A 23084-nucleotide genomic window follows, 5' to 3' on the forward strand; every position below is an offset into this window, starting at 1 on the left:
AACAGTATCTGGAAACAGAAAGAAGTGAATGAATATACAAGAAAAGAGTGCAATCAGCAATGTCACAGGCTTCATCTTAAGGGATGAAAACAGGGAAGCAACCAGGAGACAAGGGAAAATTGTAGGTAGGAGAAGAGAGTAGAGATGAGAAAGAAGACAGTTTTTTGGAGAAGACGGGATGGAATGAAATGGGATCCCTTGTATCTGTAGAGAGATTTGTGAGACAAGAATAAAAGAAGAGATAGTCAATCCCCTCTTTAGTGAATTTCAATGGCTCCCTTTTGCTTTTACCATCAAAAATAAACTATTAGTTAGCTTTTAAAACCCTCCCTAACTTGGCCCTGACTTACCTCTCTAATTTTTATACTTTACTCCTTTTCTCTCTTATGGACATAGTCAAAGTGGCGTTCTTTTTATCACAGAGGATATTCCCCCTGTCTTGGCACCTTTGTGCTTGGTTTGTATGCCCTATTAGAATCGCTTGTTTTCTTCAAAACAAGCAGCACTTTCTACACAAACTTATTGGAGGTAAAGACTGGTTGGTGAACAAGGAAGGAAAGATATAAGGGAACTTCAACACATAAATAGAAATACCCAAATATTGGGGTGGGGATTATAGAAAAGAGACAACTCCAAGAAGGCTTAATTAACTGCTGAACTCTTTGAGAATTTATTAGCTTGTTGAGAATATTAAGATCTCTGCATAGATTGAAGTATTCAAAAAAAAAAAAAAATGAGCCTCAGAGGAAAAGAGTCTGTTGATAATGGTGGTAGGCAGAAAGATTTTGAAAATAGCAAGAAATATACCTACCTGTTTGTGTGCTAACACAGCACTGAGGAAGATATGTCCATGCTGAAAAAGGAAATTCAAAGTCACAAAGTTTTTACTGTGCTTCTTGCCCGTTTTCTCTGTAGTTCCTATACACCATGACTGTTAATGTGTTCTTTCCACACTATACCCCCGGTTTTAATTTCTTTCTCAAAAACCTTCAGTGGTGTTCTGTTTTTGCTAATACCAAATACAGACTTCTTAGTTGAGCATTTTTTTCCTGTCCTATTTCATATTAATCCTTTCTTTCTAGGCATGAAATGCCTGGATGTACTCCCTTTTCACTTCTACCTTTCAGAATCTGTCTCTTTTCCCAAGACTCTCAATTTGGGCACACTTTCTTCCATGTCACCTCCCCTGTTCCCTTCCATCTAAAAATGTTCTTTTTCTCTTTAAATTTTCCTAAAGCATTTTGGAATTCTCCTTTGAAAAATTTAAAAAAACAACAGATGAGGAGGAATATTTTCTAGGTCTGGGAGATACAGCCGGTGCAGTGGCACAGAGTAGTGCCTTGTTGTGTTGAAGAAATAGCAAATAGGCCACTATTGCTGGATTACAGAGTGTATGTAGAAAAGGGAAATTTAAGAGAGTACTAGGGAGCCACTGGAGTTCATTGAATGGAGGCAGAGGGCAAGGAGCACTAAGAGGGTCAGACATGTGCTTCAAGAAGATCAGAAGTAGAAAGGAATGATGAGAGACTAGAACTAAAGAGACTAGTAAAGAGGCTATTGTAGTAGTCCAGAAGAGAGGCAATAAAGACTTGGGGCACAATAAGTGGAAATAAAGAGGATGCAAGATGCTATAAAGTTCGCAGTGGCAACATATATAGCCTCACAAACCAAGTAGGCTTAGATTCAGTTCCTTCATGTGGCACATAGGGGCTTCCCATAGCTCCACTAAATTTTGCCAAAAAAGATTGGAAAAATCAGTTGATCTCATTTCTTTGTTTCTTTCTTTCTTTCCTTCTTTCCTTCTTTCTTTATTTATTTGTTTAGAGCTTGGATGCAAAATCAAAGGAAAAAAACAAACATTGTCATGTGCCCTGCAGAACATCAGGGATGATTCAAGATATGTAATAAAAAATTTCTTTTTCAAAAAGACATACATAATAATAAAATAATAAGTCTTTGTATTCATAACTATTCATCTTTGCTTTCTTGCAGATTTTTTTGTTATTATTTTGTTGTGTCTGTTCACTTTTTACTTTATTCTTTCCCCCCAACCCCAATATTACCTAAGTAGGCTACAGTTAAGCATGTGTACCCTCTCTTTTTTAATTACTTAATCTTTCTGAGGCCCAGAAAGTGCCCTAAGATTTTATTTGTTAAAAGAGAAAGGGAACAAGTACTTGTTAAGAACCAACTGTTTGTGCCAGGCCCTGTGGTAAGCAATTCCCAAATATTATCCCATTTGATCTTCATAAAAACCCTGAGAGGTCAATACTATTATCATCACCATTTTACAGATGAGGAAACTGAGGTATGCAAAAGTTAAATGAAGTGATTTGTTGAGGGTCAGTAAGTATCTGAGGTTGGATTTGAACTTAACATCCCATGTTCTTATCTACTGTGCTATTTAGCTGCCTCCTAAATTACAAGTTGTTACGAATGCATCCATTCTTTACATAGTTCTTTTTGTGTCCACTTCCCAGTTGGTTTATAAGTTCTTTAAGGACATAAACTCTGTTTTTATGTATCTTTCTGGGGGATATAGGACTGAATTGACAATCACAAATTATTTATTGATAAATAAATGAAATTTGTGATTACTATTTATGTAAGTATTCTTAACTAATAAATAAGTAAATCAGCCCAAATATTTATGCAAAGAAAAAGTTGGTTAACACCATTTTATCAGTTGACAAACTGAGACAAGGCGAATTGGAATTACTTGGCCTACATATATAGTGAGTCCCTATTGTATTATAAATAGACTCCAGACTGTTATATAGACTCCACTAATTGCCTTTTCTTTAGAACAAATTATAATTTTAATATTTCTTATCATTGCTATTAAATATTACAAATATACTCTTTTCTGTGTGCTTTTATACCAAATTTTCTTGTTCAACACAGGCCTCCATTTCAGTTCTACATCTTATTTATTCTATGACTAGAGTCTATTTTACTGTTTTTGATGAAAACAAGAGAAGGTTGTATTTTTAAGGGAAATTGATCAGACACAAAGTGATGTATGTTGTGTAACAGATACCATATTGTATATTCACAGACTGTTACCTGCTCCTCTCAAAGACGCAGTGGAAGTTTCAACTTGGAGAAGGTGCTACACAATGCAAGAAGTGAACTCTGCTCTCAGTAAAATCCAGCTTGTGGGCTATTCTCAGAAAATTGTGAGTGCTAATTTAACATCAGTGATTTATGAGCAACTAAAATCCATAATGTTCTTCTAAAGCTATAAGAATCCTTTAGTTTCCTTTCCTTGAAGTCTCTAAATCCCCAGAGGCTCCACTCTGATGCATAAAAAGTGAATAGGTAAAGCACAACTTGACAGCTACTGGATCATTTGTCACTTTCTCCTCTCTTCCCAAGGGCAGAACTCAAAGTTATTTGGTAGTGACTTCCCCTTCCTGTAACTGTCCAATTTCTTTGTTCCAATAAGGGAGGAGCTGAGTCTTTCCTGTTCCTGATACTCTTTTCTTGTATATGTTCCCATTTGATGAGATATAGAAGAGTATCTTTTCCTATCCCCCCTTAGAGCAATGAGAATTTCCTTAGAAATTTTGGAAAAACAAAAAGGAAGTGTTGAGCATAACAGAAAGCCCTAGAAAAATCTGTCAGACATTTCTTTGAAACAGTACTCAAGTGACCACATATCTCTGCCAAATTTTGCCAAGAGTCATTCACTCATAGATTTGCTGCCCAAACAAACCCTGAAGCAACATTTTAAAAGTATTGGTATTTCTTCCATCTTCTAAAGGATTATCATTTTTACTCATTGTATCATTAATCATTATGTGCATGGCATATACAAATGGATTAAACCTGAAGGACATGTAAAAAGAAGAGAATTTATACCTTTCAGTGGTGATCATGTGGATTTTTTATCATCTTTCTGGCTGGTTTATTTCATTTTATTTTTAATAGTATTTTTTTCCCCAGATAGATGAATAGTTTTCCACATACATTTTTGTAAAACTTTGTGGTCTAAATTTTTCTCCTTTCTTCCCTTACCTCCCCCTTTCCCAAGACAGCAAGTAATCTGATATAAGTTAAATGTGTACAGTCCTTTTAAACATATTTCCATATTTGTCATGGTGTACAAGAAAAATCAGACCAAAGGGGGGGGGGGGGGGGGAACTACGAGAAAGAAAAAAACAAAAAGGTGAAATTACTATGCTTCAGTACATATTTGATCTCTTTCTGGGTGTGAATGGCATATTGGAATTGTCTTAAATTACCACATTGAGAAGAGTCAAGTCCATCACAGTTGATCATCATATAATCTTGTTACTATGTGCAATATTTTCCTGGTTCTGCTCACTTCACGTAGCAGCAGTTCATGTAGTTTTTCCAGGCTTTGCTGAAATCAGTCTGCCCATCATTTCTTATAAGACAGTTATATTCCATTATCTTCATATACCATGACTTATTCAGCCATTCCCCAAATGATGGGCATCCACTTAGTTTCCAGTTCCTTCTGACTGATTTATTTTAAACTATTTTCATTTTGAAAGAGAGAAAATACAGGTACATATAATATGGTTTTTAACTTCAAAAATAATTTTATGTTGCTTTACAGGAGCTTTTTGGTGCAGTACAGGTGACTCCCCTTAGCTCTGGATATGCACTTGGAAGTTCCAACTGGATTATTCAGTCACATTATGAGAAGGTGTCTTATGTGTCTGGCTCTTCCTTGCTTACTACACATCCCCAGGTATTTTCTCTCTTCTTCCTGACAATTTAGTTGTTAAAGTTATTTATCCTAATAATGACTTTGATTGGCTTCAGAACACCAGCTATACTCTATAAACTCTTCCCATCTTCCAGTTAAACAGATGCTTTTTATGCAAAGTAGGTTATTCTCATGTATCAGATTAGAACCAAACTTAGGTGGAGGTCTGTATTAAATAGCCAAGTACAATCAGCAGAAGTATGAAAACAAAAATAGTATTTTTATCTTAGGCATTAATCATCGTCACAGTATTTATATTTTCAAAGGATTTGGTGGTTATTTTTATAAACTTTAGCTATATGAAACATAAACTGCTTTGGGAACTTTGATACTTAAAAAGAAAAAAGAGATTCTGGTACTTTGGATGGATAGACAAAAATCAAATAGGATAAAAAGGCATAATTATGTCCAAGTTATCTTAGTAGGGAAATAGCAAGAGATTACTTTGCTACTCTTAAGGAGTTCAAGTCACCAGACACAGATGAATTATATCCAAAGGTACTAAAAGAATTGGCAGATGTAATTACTAAAGTACTATCTGAATTAAAAGAGTTGTCATTAATGGTCCATTGCAAACTTAAAACCACCAGTCTAATGTAATGTCCCAGAAATCTATGCCTAACCTGATGTTATTTTATATTTTTTACAAATAACTTGTATAAAGGCATAGAGGACTTGTTTATCAACTTTATAAAGGCTAGCAGACAAGATGCATTTCTTAAATGCTTACTGTGTGTCAGGCACTAAGTACTAGGATAGAAATAGTAGTCAAAAGAAATGAAGTCCATGCTCTCTAAGAACTTACATACTAATTGGGAAAGAAAATACATGAAAAGGAGCTGAGAAGGAAGGAGGAATCCCTGTAAGAGCCTAGTGGTAAAGTTGGGAGAATCAGAATGACAGATAGAAGGGGAATGAAGCATGACCCATCTAGACTCGTCCCCAAAATAAAGGCCATTGGACAGAACTCATCAAGGGGAGTGTTATAGAATAATGTCATCTTTATAGAAGGTATTATGCTATTGAGGGATAGCTTTTACACTAATTAAGAGTTGGAATACATAAATATTTTGACAGGTTAGAATATTGGATTGTTAACTAGTAAGATAAAAATATAAATATAAAATCTCAAGTACGAAAATCGGTATCGGAGGTATGAAATGGGAGATATATACCATAGAGATCTTTAGCTCATCATATCCTAATATAACACATCTTCCTGCTCCCCCCAAATTCAACCTTCTTCCTTGTTTTCTTGTTTCTGTCAAGGGTACATTCTTTTTTCTCTCCCACAATTCTAATCAGTTATGATTCTTTCCCTCCAGTCAAACAGAATTCTCAACTCCTTTGCCCAAAAAGCTATCACAGCCCACTATGGCCTTTAAAATAAAGTACAAATTTTTTTATTTGGCATTTAAAGTCCTTCAGAATTTGGCAACAACTTAGACCCTTCCAGGCTGATTATATATTATTCCCATTTATATACTCTGTTCTGGCTAACCTGTCTTTCTCACTGTTTCCCATACACAACATGCTATCTCTCACCCCTGTACCTTTGAACAGATTGTTCTTCCTCTATACCTGAAATATATTGTTTCCTTTCTTCTGCCATTTGAAATCTCTAGCTTTCTTCAGAGCTCATCTCAAGTGCCATTTTCTACTAAAGTCCTTCTCCCCTCAAATGCTAGTAGCTCCCTTAAAAATTACTTTGTATATATCTTGTATTTTTTTTAATATGTATAGATATCATTTCCTCCCCAATAGAATAAGGTTTTTGAGGGTAGGAACTGTTGTTTTTGTGTCTATTATTGCAATGGCAATAACAAAGGAGAGAAATTTATTGTTTTCTTCAAAGTACAAAATGTGAGAATTTATTGACAAAGTATAATACAGAGAAAAATGAATCAAAAGATGAATAGGTTCATTGACCCAAAAAAAAACAAAACACCGAGACAGAGATTATTAGGAAAAGAAGATGATAAGTTTGGTGGTTCAAAATCTAAATCCAAATCCAAGCAATATTGCTGGTAGGAAATGAAGCATTAACTAGGTTACTGAGCCCTCTTTATTAAGTAGGGGCTTTGGGAATGTTTTGCTCCTCCATCAGAGGAGGAAAGACAACTGAAGGTACAGATGAGCTATGAGCCTCAAAACTGATGTATTCTCCTTGATAGGTTTCCCGATGATAAGCTTATATAGTGCTTAAAGGATTGCAAAGCACTTGATAATGTATTATCTCATTTGATCTTCTGGTACATTTTTCCTTGTAGAAAGCTTTCCACCAAAGATAGCATGCAATTTCATTAGCAGACTTCCTCAATTCCTCTTGTTTTAGTAAATATTTATTCCTATAACATTTTACAGTTGCTACAGTTGACATCAAAATTATTGATAGTTTTGAGAACTGCCAATGCCTCAAGAAATCCAGACAATCCTTGTTAAAACGAAATGATGTCTAAAAAAAAGTGACAAAGGTTGCTGAGAGTTTGGCTGCTTTTCTTAAAGGTGGTGTTTCTAGTGCCAGCGTTGCAGTCTCTGTGGTGGACAAACAGTCCTTAATGTTCTAGAAAGGACTTTGAAAGCCAGGCAGAATAGTTTTGATTTCATGTGGTTGAAAATAAGTAGCCTTTTAAGCTTTTAGAGAAGGGGGCTTATATACTGAAATGTCTACTTTTAGAAGGCAATTGGGGAATAATGTGCTATATAAATTGGAAGGGTTAAAGCCCATGTACTGAGTAGATATAGGAAGCTGTTGCAATAAGAAGGCATAATGTGAACAGAACCCACATTAGGGCAGTGGCAATAACAAAGGAGAGAAATTATTGTGTGTTCTTTAAAGTACAAACTGTGAAAATTTATTGACAAAATTTAAGACAGGGAAAAATGAATCGGGTGAATAGGTGCATTGACAAAAAGAAGAAACACGGAAACAGATTATTAGGAAAAGATGATAAGATTGGTGGTTCACTCCTAAATTTCCAATCAAAGTACTTTGGCAAGTACAAAGAGTTATCTGGTATTACTATGAAAACAACCTAAAGAAATAGATTTTAGAGTTACTAGCATAAAAGTAATAGGTAATGCCTTGGAAAAGCTCTTTAGAAATTGTGTAAGGACACAACCTTCAGAAGGTTAATTAATTTGACAGCTCTGTGGAAAATGGATTAGAGAAGAGAAGTTACTGTAAATTGAAAAAAATGGGAAAATAGTTTCTGCATAACAATTCATCTATGGAAATATATCCATTTGTAAAATTACAAATCAGTCTTGCCCAAGCTAGAAGATGAAGGAAGGCAAGCAGATAGCCAAAATATTCCACTAATATCTATGTAATAGCAGAAGAAAATTAGGAAAACTTGTACTATCTTAGATAGACTTCCCATGGTAATTGTAAGGGAGAACATGGACAAGTATTGTACTTTCTACAATATCCTTAACAGTACCTCAATGTTTCGGGGTTGATCGTTTTTTTATTGACAAATGTGATAGTGAACTATTAGATTTATAGAATAATTTTATATAGTAGATCCTGCATTTAAAACAAGATTTTCCTTTTCATTTAAGTATTTGCATAAAATATTCTTATGTGAAGCTCTTGGTGAGTGGTCATGATATGGTCATGATACCCCATTGTATTTTTTCAGAGTACCCTCCAATTCAAGCTTTTTTCCTCCCCAACTAGGGGCATTACAAGAGGGCTTATACTCATATGCCTTTGTATAATTTCTCAAGAATATTCCATGACTTCACCTATCACCTCTATGCTGGTAACTCTAAAAATCTAAATTTCTTTTTCTTTTTCTTTTTCTTTTTTTTTTTTGCTGAGGCACTTGGGGTTAAGTGACTTGCCCAGGTTCACACAGCTAGGAAGTATTAAGTGTCTGCTGCTAGATTTGAACTCAGGTCCTCCTAACTTCAGGGTTGGTGTTCTATACACTACGCCACCTGGCTGCCCCCTTAAAAATCTATTTCTTTAGGTCTGTTTTATTAGTCATCTCCAGCTTTTTGGTGCTAAAGTAGAGAATTTGAGGTAACAGTTTCGTTTGGAAAGTAGCATTAAAAGTCTTTTTTTTTTTTAATCTCTTTTTAATATTAACATTAGAAATCAGCTGATTTGACTTAATCATATATGTCATCACTATCCAAAAAAGTATTATTTTTATTGCTGTATTAGCATCTACCTGTTGATTTGTTGCTTGCAGACATTTAACTTTTGTAGGAAGAAAATATTACAGACTAAAACTGGGAAGGTTAATGTTCTTTTCAGTTTCAAGTTTGCTTTTTGTCATATGTTTCCTATCATGACAAGACATTTAATGTTGTCATTCCTGTTTATTTGCCGCTTACGCCATCTCTATGCCTTCTTTTCCTTCTCTGGATGATGTGGAAATATATATATATATATATATATATATATATATATATATATATATATATTTACTGACCCTTATTTGGAAATAGGTTCATTTATATATATATACATATTAGTCTTACCCAAACAAGGTTCCAATATGGTCATTTCAAAACCCTATCTAGAGAACTCCACTTCAGTAGAACCCAAGAGAACCAGTCATATTATACTGGGAGTGATCTCCATTCCTACAGTTGGCCTCCCTATTGGAGTTTGGCTTCTTACCTACCATGACAGATAACACTCAGTCACTACCATTTACCTCAAATCACATACACAGGAACTCTGGACACCCTGATTTTAACACTTAAAGAATTTACTCCCCTTTTCAGGCATTCATATAATGATAGAAGATGAGGAGAAAATCATTCTTTCGAAGGGTCAGCTTGTGTTATCAAAGCATTTGACAAAGTCTGTCATAATAACTTTATAAAAAGATGGTAAGCAAAAACCCAGGAAAATAGAGCACAACAAAACATGGAAAGAGAAAGATTTAAAGGGAAGGACATTATCAAGACTATCAAATGTGATAGAAGGAGCAAGAAAGATGAATACTGAGAAAAAGCCATTGGATTTGATTATAAAGTGACTGGTGTAAACTATTCTTAAGGAGTTTCACAGGCATACGGCACTGTGCTAAATACCAAGTATAAAAAGACTAAAATGAAACAGTTCCTTCCTTCAGCTTGTGGTGCATATAAGGAAATATGAAATAAATACATTGAATTGGGAGTAGAATAAAGAAATTCATATGGGTGGCCCTTGAGTTGAGCACTGAAAAATACAAGAGATTTTAAGGGACTAATGGAAGGAAAAGAGATAATTCCAAGGCCTTGGAAACAACAAATATAAAACACAGAGATGGAAAATGTGAAAGAAGTTAGCCAGTAGAGAAGACATTGAAAGGCTTTGAAAGAGGTGGAAAGAAGTGGAGAAGCAGTGGTCCTGAGATAGGAAAAAAAACGGGCAAAGGAAAAGGACGTCCTCCTCCTCTTTGACATTTACATTTTCATAGAGAAGTCTTATTTGCACTAGGTCATCATTTTCCTTCAATACCAATAAAGCAGGCCTGAGAATTAGAAGCTGTTGCTCTTTTATTGGAATCTCTTATCTCTAACATAGCTTTCCTTTCTCTTTCTGCTGCTTTTTGCATGTAAAAAATTCCTTATTTTTCTTTGGTCTCTTTCAGCCCATGGACCAAACTTCTCTCAAAAACAGTGATGTTCTCATTCTGACAGGACTCACCCAGATCCCCACAGCAAATCCTGATGGCATGGTAGGAGAATTTTGCAGCAATTTGGGTATGTAGCCATGAAAAAAATCCCAGAATAGATATTTTTAAATACTTAAAAGAATGACTATATGAACCATTTATTAAACTCTTATTGTTTCCTGAACACTCAGGATATGAATAAAAATGTGCAAGAGATCCTGCTCTTCAAGAGCTCCCATTGTAATGACAGCACATGTGGAAGGGTTTGGCTCCAAGTCATTTGGAAAGAGCACATGCTTTTTATGTAAAGCAGATGTTAATGCTTCTTCTTTAATAAAATCATGAGATGTTGAACCTTTTGGTACTTCCAAGGCTTTTGATGACAAGAACTTTTGTGTTCTGGGTCTTCAGTAGCTATGGTTAAGATCCCCATAAGAGCAGCTGCCAGGCTACATCTCCACAGAGGCTACTTCCCCAGATGATATCTGAAGGCACTGAACTGGAAGCATTGTTATTCCCAAGGCTTTTGTTTCAATAACCTGGCCTGTCCCTATCAAGATAGAGGGGAAGATGGTAGTTGTAAAAATAATGGTAGTTTGACTTCTTTGACATATATCTCAAAAAAAAAAAAGACATATATCTCTGAGGGTGCTTCATAATTCTCAGGAAGCCTCACTGCTTCAGCTGAGCTGATTTGCTGTTCTCTGGGTAGCATTTATTTGTTAATTGGTGGTGATGACTGAGCCCTGCTACTCAGGAGTTGCTTCTCTGGATAAGGAATTATGAGGGGCTGAACTGGAAGCAGCATACCTCTATGATTAACCTCTTTCTCTCAGCCCAGTATTTCCTGCATCATGTCCATTTAGTTTGGAAAAGATATTTATCCATTCTACATAATTCCATACTCTAGCCTTCATTTTCCCACCATCCCAAGTTCCTGGTCCAGACATGGATTAGGAGGTAGAATTTTTAGCATTTTCAATAATAAATTCTGCCATTGTTTGTCCATTTGTTAAATAATTAAGAATTATTAAATATTCTTATGATAGGCTTTTAAAATTAGATTTGGGGAATGTAGAAAGTAAGAAATGAGAGATCCATTCAGTAGGACTTTAGCAAACAATAGCCTATGTGGAATCATATTAGATGTGAAATCATAACAATGGTATGGTTAAAGTATTTGTTTGTTTTTTTTTAATTGTGGGTGTTTGTGTTTGTGGACATCTGTGTGTGAGTATATGTATGTGTAGTTTAAATAACCAATAGAGCATTACATTGTATTTACTACCCAGAAGGAATTTGATAGGTGTTTTTTGTTGTTGTTTTTTTTTTTGTAATAGTGACATCAACCAAACTACAAAATCTATTATCTGATACAGATAGTAATTAGATTGTTTTCCAGAAAGGAAAGCAGTCTAACTACTTTATCCATGGGAACTTATTGGTATTATCGCTAGGAAGGAAATTGGAAACAAAATTCTTTCACATTTGCTTGGCTAACAGTGCTTTCCAGAATTCTAGTTAATCCTTCTAATCACTAGTGACCATGTACCTCTTAGCCATACATATCTACAAAATGTGAAGTAAGAATCAGAGTGCAGCTTTACCCTAAGACAGTTACTTAAGTTCTCCATATCTCAATTTCCTCATCAATAAATTTAGAAACCCCTAAGGTTCCTTCTAGTTCAAAATCTATGGTACATTTTCAACTATAAATTAACCTTTTAACCCCAGTGAAGGGAGATTGATTTGACTATTTTATATTCTACTTTAAATTAGAATCTTGTAGGGGTATCTAGGTGGCGCAATGGATAAAGCATTCAGGTCAGGAAGACCTGAATTCAAATTTGACCTCAGATTTGACACTTAACACTTCCTACCAGTGTGACCCTGGGCAAGTCACTTAACCTCAGGGGGAAAAAAAGTAGACTCTTGTATGTGACTTAGTTGAATAAAAGTTAGTATAATTAATTAAGACTTTCTTGAGTACCTATTATGACTCTATGGAATTTAAAAATCTTAAAGAAAAAAAAGAAAAGAAAGAAAAGAAAAAGTAAATGGATGAGAAAGTATATTGTCCAGTTGAAGATATGTATATTTAAAATCATAAAGGTCATCACCAGGCAGAGTACAAACTCTGAGCTGGATGTAATCAACTTCCCTCTTATCTAGAACAAGGTAACTAACTCCTTGGGATCTCACTTTCCTCAGATGATATTTCCAAATTTGAAATTTTTTTAATATTTTAAGCAGATTCTGTAGCAGTTCAGAAAAGGTTGAAATAAAAAAAAAAAGAATTGTCTTCTAGTATAGGGAATAATAATTATTTACATTTAGTTATGACTTTAAGGTTTACAAAGCAAGAATTTGAAACTAGATCTCTTCACTCCAAGTTCAGTGTTGTTCCCACTATACCATACTATTACAACATACTGTCTATCCCTATAGACAAAAGAGAAAAGAAAAAGTGTTCCATTTAAGAAGCATGACCAAAGTTGGGAATGTATGTAGGATAACATGTGGACATTGAAGAGATCAGCCTAGCTAGAACAGATGGCTGTGTTTGAGAGTAATGGCCAAAGTTATAAATTGGATAGTGCCAAATTAATCAATAAGCATTTATTACATCCTAGGCACTATGTAAGCACTGGAGATACAAAGAAAGGCAAAAGACAGTTCCTGTTCCCAAGGAGCTTACAGTCTTAATGGGAGAAAAAACATTTGAACAACTATACAAACAAATTTTATATATAGGATAAATCAAAACTAATCAGAGGGAAGATACTAGCATTAACAGAAATTATAGAAGACTTCTTGTAGAGGCTAGCATTATAGCTGGAACTTAAGGATACAGGGAAACCAGGAGGCAGAGAAGAGAGTATTATTACAGGCATGAGAGACAGCCAGAACAACAGTAAGGAAATCAATATCTCTGGATCACAGTATACCTGAGGGTGAATAAGATAGGAGGAACCAGATTAAGAAGGTCTTTAAACCTCAAACAGAGGCTTTTACATTTCCTCTTGAAAGTAAGAAGGAGCCACTGAAGTTTATTAAAGGTAGAATGTAGGGAGAATAATACAGACAGAACTTTGCTTTAAGATAATCAGTTGTGAGTAGTAGATAGAATGAGTGGAGGGAGATTTTAAGCACAGAGACCAAGCTGTTGTAGCAATTCAGGAATGAGATGATTAGGACTTGGACAGTTAGCATTGTGAGAGAAAGGGAATTATAAGGAGAGATGCAAGGAAGGTAAAACTGACAGAACTTCACCACCCATTGGATATGGGGGCTATGAGAGTCAGTAGTCAAGGTGACCTCTAAATTGTGACCCTGGATGACTAGAAGAGTGATGGTACCCTTACCAATCATATGAAAGTTAGGAAGAAGGGAAGTTTTAGGAGAGAAAGAACAAATGAAGGGGGACTTTTGAGGCTAGGGGAGAGATGACGTTTGTAGGTAATAAGGAAGAAACCAGTAGATGGGGAGTAATTGAAGATAAGTGGCAGTGGGGATAATGGCATCAACAATCTGCTGGAAAATATGTGTAGAGTGGAAGTCATTTGTGTGTGTAGACCTTGGCAAGAAGAAGGGCCACTTTATCATTTGAGGTGTGAGTAATGGAGGAGATATGATAAGAAGGGGAGAAGGAACTCTTAGCAGGTAGCCTCAACTGATAGGGTGTGGGGAAGGAGAGGCATGAGAAGTTTGAGGAGGGATGAAGAGATTTGGGAAAACTTCCATGGTTTAAGATAGTGAGTCATTTAGGGAGGTGTAAAAAGGATTACCTTGTAGTAACAAGGTCCTGGTTGAGCTTGTATAACATAAATTTGTAATGGACCAAGTCAGTATAATTTTTACGATTTTTCTCCAACTTCATTCAATAATATATTAGCAGGAATAAAGGCAATGGATTTCAAAGTAATCAAGCCTGAAATTTGGCAAGATAAAAATCAGACATAGTATTAGGGATATAAGGGACTCTGGAAAAAAGGACAGTGTATAGTTGAATTAATTCTCCAAGGAATCAAAATGGAGAAGGGAGGAATGTCTGTCCAGTATAGGGTTTTTGACCTGAAGAATTTAAGAGGTAGTGGGATTGGGGGTTGTGACAAGGGCAAAGAACAGGCTTCGGGGTTGCAAGGCAGAGGGAAAGATGAAATGACAAGAATTTGAGAGTCCATGACTATGGAAGTGGAACATTTATGGATGCTGGCCAGTGGAATATTTGTGGGTTGCCATCTTTGAATATAGTTGAATGAAAAGAGGAGAAAGTGATGGGAGATGAGGAAATTAAGCCTGATGAGCTTGGCAAAGAATTATGAAGAGCAGAAGAGAATTGACTGTTGCATAAGAAGTAGGAAGTTGTTAGAGAAAATGAAGTGAAACAATAAAATGAAAATCAGATAAAACAAAAAAAGGATGAGTATCACTTAGAAAGTTTTCACACTGCCCCTTTTCTAAAATATACCTTTGTTTTCCTACTTATATTTCCTCCTGCCTTTTTTCCTTCTAGCTCTGACAGTACGGAATGGTGGTAATGTGTTGATCCCCTGTTACCCATCTGGAGTGATCTATGACCTCTTGGAATGCCTCTATCAATATATAGACTCAGCTGGTCTTTCCAATGTCCCCTTCTACTTCATCTCTCCTGTTGCCAACAGCTCCCTTGAGTTTGCCCAGATTTTTGCTGAATGGTATGTATCAATATTCATCCTCATCATGGGGTAGTACCTGTCTGTTATGGAGAATAGTGTGATGACCGCGTATTTTAAAAATCAGCTGGATTCAGCAATTCAGGTTAAGGGAAAATCTTCAGTCTTTATTCTCAGTAGAGGTGAAGAAGGATCGGAGGTGAAGGGGGATTAGCAATGTGAGTAGCTGCAACAAGATGCCAGCCAGCAGTCTCTTTCCGCTTCTCTCTCTCTGCCCCTCTGCCTCCATCCACCAAAATCATCATTTCCTATACAATACATCAGGATGTGCACAAAGAGTGGGTGGGGCCATTTTTTCTCCAAGCATATATATTAATAGAGTATGGTCCAATTACTATTTAGCCTCATGTGCTTGGGACCTCGGTGCATCAACTCGAGTTTCAGCCCATTACATCAGTTTCTCTCGGGCAAATGTGTGGTATTAATTTGACACTCAGGCCATTCCCTTGAGGGCAAGTGCTTAAAAGATTCTTGTCTGACATTTCAAACAACCATGTTAACATTTGACCAGTAGTGGCTGAATCTTCAGTCACCCCCAGACAAGTCTCACATTTAAATTCATTTATAGCTGTAGGGAACTTAGAGTTAATAACCTGAAAAATTATATTAAAAGACACCTAAATAAAAAGCAGTGTTAATGTTTTCTCTAAAGATGGTAGGATCATCACTGTCAACCATAAATAGGCTTTTTCATGTTGCTTGGAACTTGTAACATCCAGATGCTGGGGAAAATATATCTTTGTAGAAACAAACAAGCGATTTAGAGATGGGTTTTTTTTTTTTTTAAATACAAAGTGTTTTACTCTTCTTCCTTTTGAGAATGGGAAAATTAATGCTTTTCAAGAATGCTATTAAAAGTAAAAAATATATACTTAAATTGTTGGATTTTTTTTGAATCATGAAGAAAAATGAAGGAAGAAAGAGAATAGGATACAGTGATGATAGTAAAGGCAGATACACATAGAGATGAAGACAGAAAGAGGAAAATTAGAAGAAAACAGAGTAACTTGGTTGCCTAGAAAGAATAACACCTTTGTAGTAAGAATGCCTCAGTTCAAACTTTGTTTCTGCCCCCAGAAAATCTTGTTTCACCTCCCCTTCAGTAAAATAAGAGGATCATACTAGCTTACTCCAAAGTCCCTTTCAGCTCTAAGTCTATGATCTTATAATATTAAAGACAGAGCAACTCATCTGTTGCTGCTGCTTTTGTGAGACAAAAAAAAAAGGTTTATTTTTTAAATGATAAATATTGCTGGAATTTGTTGTAAAAATTATTTTAATTTCTGTACATCATCTCATTTTCTGAAAAAGGAAAAGCTAAACTTCCTGCTTGGAAAAAAAATCCAGAACATTTATTATTATTTTACAGAAAAATTCTAACAAATTATTGTGTTGGTTAACACAACCTTTTTTAACCATGATACATTTTACTTACCTGGGGTCATTTATTGATATTTACCAGTCAGTGAGTGAGATAGATTAAACCATGCTCAGGACTAGAGGTCCAGTGTGTCATGTGTACATATATGGAATTATCCTTGCATGGTGGAAAAATTTCCCTTGTATAATAAAGCATTGCCATGAAGATTTGCTGCAGCTTCAATTTGCACGTACTATTTACCAAACCATAGATACCATTTTTAAAAATGGATATATAGGTATAATTGACAATTGTGACCTTTTCTGATTATGTTGGCTCTTTCTATCCATTTGTCACTATTGAGACCTGTTTTCCTTTTTTTCTGAAAAAGAAGATACCAAAAGCCTTTGTCTTTCTACAAGCTTAGATCTTAAAACAGATGGAAGACTCATTGAACTTAATCCTCTTATTTTACTTTTCTTGTTAGTTTTCCCTCTATTTATCCCTCTATTAATGCAGTTTTCTCTGATTCTTCTCAAAAATATAATTTAGTTGTTTATTGTTTCTTCCATCTAATAGTTTCATTGCCTTTACAGTCCTTTGTAATTTGTAATTTGCCATTTGTAATCTTGCTACTATGTAGTCATGGTTTTTTCTTTATATTAGTCTTTGGTTTCCTGGCCTAATTTCCCTTTTTCTGCTTTTTCCTTTTATTCTGCTGCTATGTAGAGAACTGGATTCAGCCAACTTGTTCAGTTACTATAATTGCATAGTTTATTCTTGAATGTGCATACCTTTTCTTTTTCGGCAATTTTTAAGATTTGAACTTTTGGCCCTTCCTTCTAAGAGGTTCTTCCTATATGAGGCTGATAAAATTTGTCATCTTCTTAATGTAATTGATTTTTCTCTTTGGACGTTGATTTCATTCATTATGCTTTTTGCAGAGTTCAAATCCTGCTTCAGACACCTTTACAAGCTCTGACTCTGAACACATCATTTAACCTATGTGTGCCTTAGTTTCCTCATCTATAAGCGGGGGATAATAATGACATCTAACTTCCCAGAGTTGTAATGAGTTTGCAAAGAACTTTATGAACTTTCAAATGCTGTTTAAATGCTAACTAATAATGGTAGTCTTAGCCAAATAATGGCATGAGAATAGAGCATTAGGGCTTCTTAGGATCATTGATTTATACCTGGAAGACACTTGAGAAGTCACTGATGATCTCCATTCATTTGCCCTTCATAAAGCCTTCTTTTTTTTTTAATTCTCATGAATTTGTGGCAACTTTTGTCTCGTCCAGCTAATGAATTTTTTATCTATGCTGATGCTTCAAGGCAGAGGTAGTTCTTTCATTTATCTCCAGAGAGAACCACCAATACTTGGTCTCTTTCCCTTGAAACTCTCTAAGTCTTGAATAAAATTGTACTATATTCCCTGCAGATCCCTATATGTTTTGGAGTGCCAATAGAAGCACTAGATTGTTAACTCATTAAGAACAAGAACAATGCTTTATTTATCTTATTTATTTCATCTCTCTCATCATCTAACATAGCACTTTATATACTAGATATACTTAAGAAATATTTGATGAAAATAATATATATCAGAAAGCAAGTGAGAAAGGAAAGGAGATATTGTGGATGAATCAAATCATCAGTGACCACATAGCATTCTCACCGTTCTGCTTATTTATGAACTTAATAGAACATCTTTCCTAACAATAATAATAATTCATATTTATATGGAAATTTTAGGTCTGCAAAACTTTTCCTAGCAATGACACTACAAAAATAGGTTCTCAAGTAAGAAAACTGAGGTTTTGACTTATACAAAATCACATAGTTAATGTGTCCCAGACAGGATTTGAATTCAGATCTTGTGACTCCACATTCATTGATCTGTCTACTTCACACTAGCCTGTATAGATCAAGCTACTACAACTACTTCTTAACTTCTTTTACTTCTTAGGCTAAAAATATTACACTTATTTGCATGTTAAAAACTCCTTCCCCAAAGATAATAGTCACTAGAATTTTTGGATGTCCCATTAATAGTGTTTTGCTATATTTCTTAGAATCAGTATCCAGATGAGCACTAGTGACAAATCTGTTCAGGTTTATCTTTTAAAATACAAAGAAAAAATTCAGATAACCTTAGTCCTTCAAAGTGTCTTTAAAAATCTGGCTTGAGGAATCAATTTTTATTTTGATGAAATAGTGCTTTCTGCAAAATGAAAGCAGATTAATAATGTTGATAAAAGAGGAAAGACTGTTGGTTGGATTTATTCCCTGAGTCTGCATCTTCCATTTTGCTTTGGCCAGAATAACTGCTTATTTAAGTTAACAAACATTTATTAATAACGTTACATAATACAACACATTAAGAAACTATTTTTAAACTTTGTTATCAAAGCAGCCTATTTTTGAGAATCATTTTTAAAGCATATTATTTAAAAAAAAAAAAAGATTCAAAAAACTTTATTCTCAGTATCTGTAGCATGCCTTTGTAGATTAGTAGGATTCACTGTGAAGAAAACGTTTGTTAAACAGTGCAAAATTTCTTGTCTGAAGTGTCACCAGTAGGTGGCAACTAGTACCAAAAGAATGTCTTACCTATTACACTGACATATAACTCATTTTTTTCTTCTTTAAAAGGCTTTGTCACAACAAACAGACCAAGGTGTATCTCCCAGAACCTCCCTTTCCTCATGCAGAGGTAAGATAATAAGGATTTAATAAGGCAGGGTTGGAAGGAAATGGAGGGTAGATAATTAGGTGTGGGTAGAAATGGCAATAAACCAGATGAAAATTATAGCGTGAAAGAATTTCTATGGATTTTTCTGTGTTTTCTGTAAAGTATTATAATTAAACTTCTATTAATTTTAATATATTTGGGATGCACTCCCTCCTCATTTCTGCTTGCCAGGATCTATAACTTCTGTTGAGGTTCCTCCCAATGTCACCCCCATAAAACTTTCTGTTCTTGTTAATAATGCTTACTTCCTCTGCAGATTGCCTCCTATTTACTTTCTGGTGGGGAAGGTGGCGCTGTTTCCCCTTAGAATGAGAGCTTTTTGAGAGCAGAGATCTTTTCCCTTTTATCATTTATATCCCCAACCCTCAGCATATGTTTGTATATAGTCAGAACTTTACAGATGTTTGTTGAATTGAATTGAAATGAGATGTTATAATTCTAATATATATATATATATATATATATATATATATATATATATATATATATATTGTCCTAGTCTTAATGGTTGACTATTCTTTCCCATTAATTCATTCCATTTTCAGACCATTGAGAGTTACATTTAAGATTGTTTAATTCTATTCATAAAACTCAAAGAGTTCTAATCCTACTCAGGGTATCCCATCAAATTACTGTTTTCAATGAACTAAGAATATTTCCCCTACAGCCACCTGATATTTCCTGTGGTAAATGGTATCTCTTAAGCAGATTTTTTCTTTTAAGCAGATTTTTCTTTTTCCAGGCCTGGCATGCATTGAATTTATAAAATGATATCCAGAAAACATATAGTATTAAAAATTGTATAGTAGTTTTCAGTACCTTAAATGTGAAAGTTTCTAACAGATCAAAATATAAAATACAACTTACAGATGTAAATCGCTATATCTTAGTGTGGTTGATAATTTCTTCTACCTACATATTTTTCCAAATATATTTGAAACCAGTCTTTATTACTCGTTTTATATAATTTTTGTTGCATTTTATAAATAGAAAAGTGGAGCAGCTATTATCAAAGCATAGTGACTAGATTAAAAGACTCCCTTTGATGTCCTGATAACTTTTATTATCAGGCTTGTCAGAAGAATATTGGTAAACTAGCATAACCAGGATAGAGAAGTATTTGGGAAGCATATCGTTTTCATTCTTTCATTCCACAAACATATATTGAACAACCACTCTTTTATGCATTGCAGGAGACAATGATACAAAAGACACAGTTCCCTCTCTCAAGAGTGTGTCATCCAGTAGGTGAAATAAGATCTATATATAAAAAACAGGAATACAGATTAGAATAAAAGTCCATAAGACAAGTATAGGCAGGGCTAATAAAAGTATGGAGGAGAGAAGTGCTCTTTTTTTTGGGGGGAAGGGGGCAATATATGAAAAACAATTGAAGAAAATAGGACTATTTAACCTAAAAGAATCTTAGGAGAGACATGAGCCCTGTATTCAAATAGTTAAGAAGTAGTAAGCTGGACAGTCTTAGACAACTATTATAATTATTTTGTTTGAAAAGAAAATTGACTTTGAATTAAATAGGAAAAGAGCAGGCTGGATTGAATTTAGAAAATTATTCTGTCCTTTCAGTGACCTCAGGCTTCTTTCAAACAAATAAAAAAATCTAATAGTAATATTTTTCCAAAAATGCTATATAGCTATTTATCATGAAATACCACATTCTCTAAAGAATCAATGTTGCAGATTAGCCAATGGAAATAGGCATCTTTCTTTAGGAGATCCAGTTTGAAATGTCCAGATTGAGAAAGATAATAGGAATCGATAGATTGATTTGAAGTTATTTGCCCAGAGAAGATAATTGAACCATAGGAACTGCTAAGGTCATCACCTGAAAGACTATAGAGAGAAAAGGCCCAAGATCAGAGCTTAGAGATACATAGTTAGTTGTTCTGACTTGTATGATGATTCAGGACTGGAAATTAAGGAGACACAGTTGGATAGATAGAAGAGGATGTGAACAAAGCAATGCTTCAGAAACCTAGAAAGGAAGAATATTTAGGAGGAAAGTATGGTCCCTACTGTCAAATGTTGCCAATAGTTCAAAAAGGACAAAGATTTTAGGGGGGAAAAGGCAGATTTGGTCATTAAGAAATCATTAGAACCAATGGAGAGACCAGTTATTTTTAGGAGTTTGGCTAAGAAATGGAGGAAAGATATAGAAAAAACAATAGCTAGCAAGGATGGTAGGATCTAATAATTTTTTTTTTTTATAAGAATAGAGAGATTTTAACCTGCCATCTGGGGGAGGGGGTGGGGGAAAGGAGGGGAAAAGGAACAAAAGGTTTGGCATTTGTCAGTGCTGTAAAATTACCCATGCATATAACTTGTAAATAAGAAGCTATTTAAAAAAAAAAAAAAAAAGAGTAAAACCAGGGGAAAAAAATTAATGGAGAGATTTTGATGTGTTTACATGTAGCAGGGAAGGAACTAGTAGTTAGGGAGAAATTGAGAAATCTAGAGAAAAAGGAGGTTTGATTGTGTTGTACTTGATGAGTATGTTAACATGGGAGAGAATGGAATCAATGCTTTGTGTGGAGGAGTTGTCCTTGGTCAGGGTCAGGATCACCATTTCAGAGACGGGAGTAAAGAAAGAGAGAGCTCATGATGAGGGCTTTGATTTTCTCAATTAAAACTAAAAGGTAAAGTCCTTACCTAGGATTGAGCAGTATAGGTTTAAGAAGAATATAGAAATTTTGGAACAACTGCTGTGTGGAAAGAGATAGTAAGGAATGATTTCAAGGAGTGTTATTGATGATAATAATATTTAACATTTATATAGTGCTTTAAGGTTTACAAAGGACTTTGCAAATGTTATTTTATCTTCATAACAACCTTGGGAGTTAAATCTATTATTATCATCTCCATTTTATAGATGAAAAAACTAAGACACACAGATCATCCAGCTAAGATGTATCTAAGACTGAATTTGAACATAAAATTTCCTTATTCTAGGTCCAGCACTTTATCTGTTGTATCACTGAGTTCTCTCTAAGAGCCTAAATTATGGCCCTAACACATTTTATGGACCTATTGTTAGGCTCTATGGAAAGATATAAACAAAAGTCATACAAAATGAGAAGGTATAAATATTTATCGCCCATTAGATGGAAATCACAGGTTCATTGAAATATACATATATTCAAGTCATCTGGAAAAGAATAGACATGCATATTACTCCAGAATTTAAACTATTTCAGCTCAGTCTAAGAAAGAAGTTTATAATGACCAAAACTGCAGAAACTGATTTAGCTGGCTATCATTGAAAGCATTCAATTCGCACTATTCATTTGTAAAAGATATTATTAAAGAGATTTGTGTCACTGACAGGAGTTAAATGACCTAAGCTCCAAACCAACTTTCAGATTTTGTTCAGCATTTAGTAGAGCTTAGGAAGCAGGGAATGAAAACCCAACAATTGGTTGAAACTCTTTATTTCATTTATATATAGTGTTATTCCTTAGTGACTTCAAAGGACAAAAATAGTTGGCAAATGCACAAACCTAAGATCATGGATTAGGTATCCTAGCTAGAAAGTAGTGTTAGCTTTTTTGATTTTAAAAAAAAGACTGAATAGAAATAGTTTACCCCTTAATAAAAAATATTTTAAGAATCATTTAACAGCATTATTTATTCAATAAATAGTTATTATGGACCAACTATACCAGACTATTGTACTAGGTACCAGGGGAGATAAAAAATTTAGGTAAGCAATCTAATAGGATTAGAAAAAAACTATATATTTCTATAATACAGTTTTACTTGAGGAGTACATTAAGGATTTACAAAATAAAGTGCTGTGTGGAACCTAAAAGAGCCTCATTATGCCTTAAAAGAAGAAAACTTGATTCTGTTGTCCTTCGTAGCTAAA

General features: G+C 34.6%; 1 protein-coding gene across 5 annotated transcripts in view; it reads left to right on the forward strand.

Moving 5' to 3' along the window:
• INTS9 (integrator complex subunit 9) overlaps positions 1 to 23084 on the forward strand; it is a 128412-nt gene that overhangs the window by 61324 nt on the left and 44004 nt on the right. For all 5 annotated transcript variants that reach the window (XM_031950915.1, XM_031950918.1, XM_031950914.1 and 2 more), the window contains 5 exons: positions 3059 to 3179; positions 4589 to 4723; positions 10342 to 10453; positions 14882 to 15062; positions 19099 to 19159. In XM_031950915.1, coding sequence (XP_031806775.1) covers positions 3059 to 3179; positions 4589 to 4723; positions 10342 to 10453; positions 14882 to 15062; positions 19099 to 19159 — 610 coding nt within the window. The remainder of the gene's footprint in view (positions 1 to 3058; positions 3180 to 4588; positions 4724 to 10341; positions 10454 to 14881; positions 15063 to 19098; positions 19160 to 23084) is intronic.

This window comes from Sarcophilus harrisii, chromosome 2 (assembly GCF_902635505.1).
Source record: "Sarcophilus harrisii chromosome 2, mSarHar1.11, whole genome shotgun sequence".
NCBI classification, from domain to species: domain Eukaryota; kingdom Metazoa; phylum Chordata; class Mammalia; order Dasyuromorphia; family Dasyuridae; genus Sarcophilus; species Sarcophilus harrisii.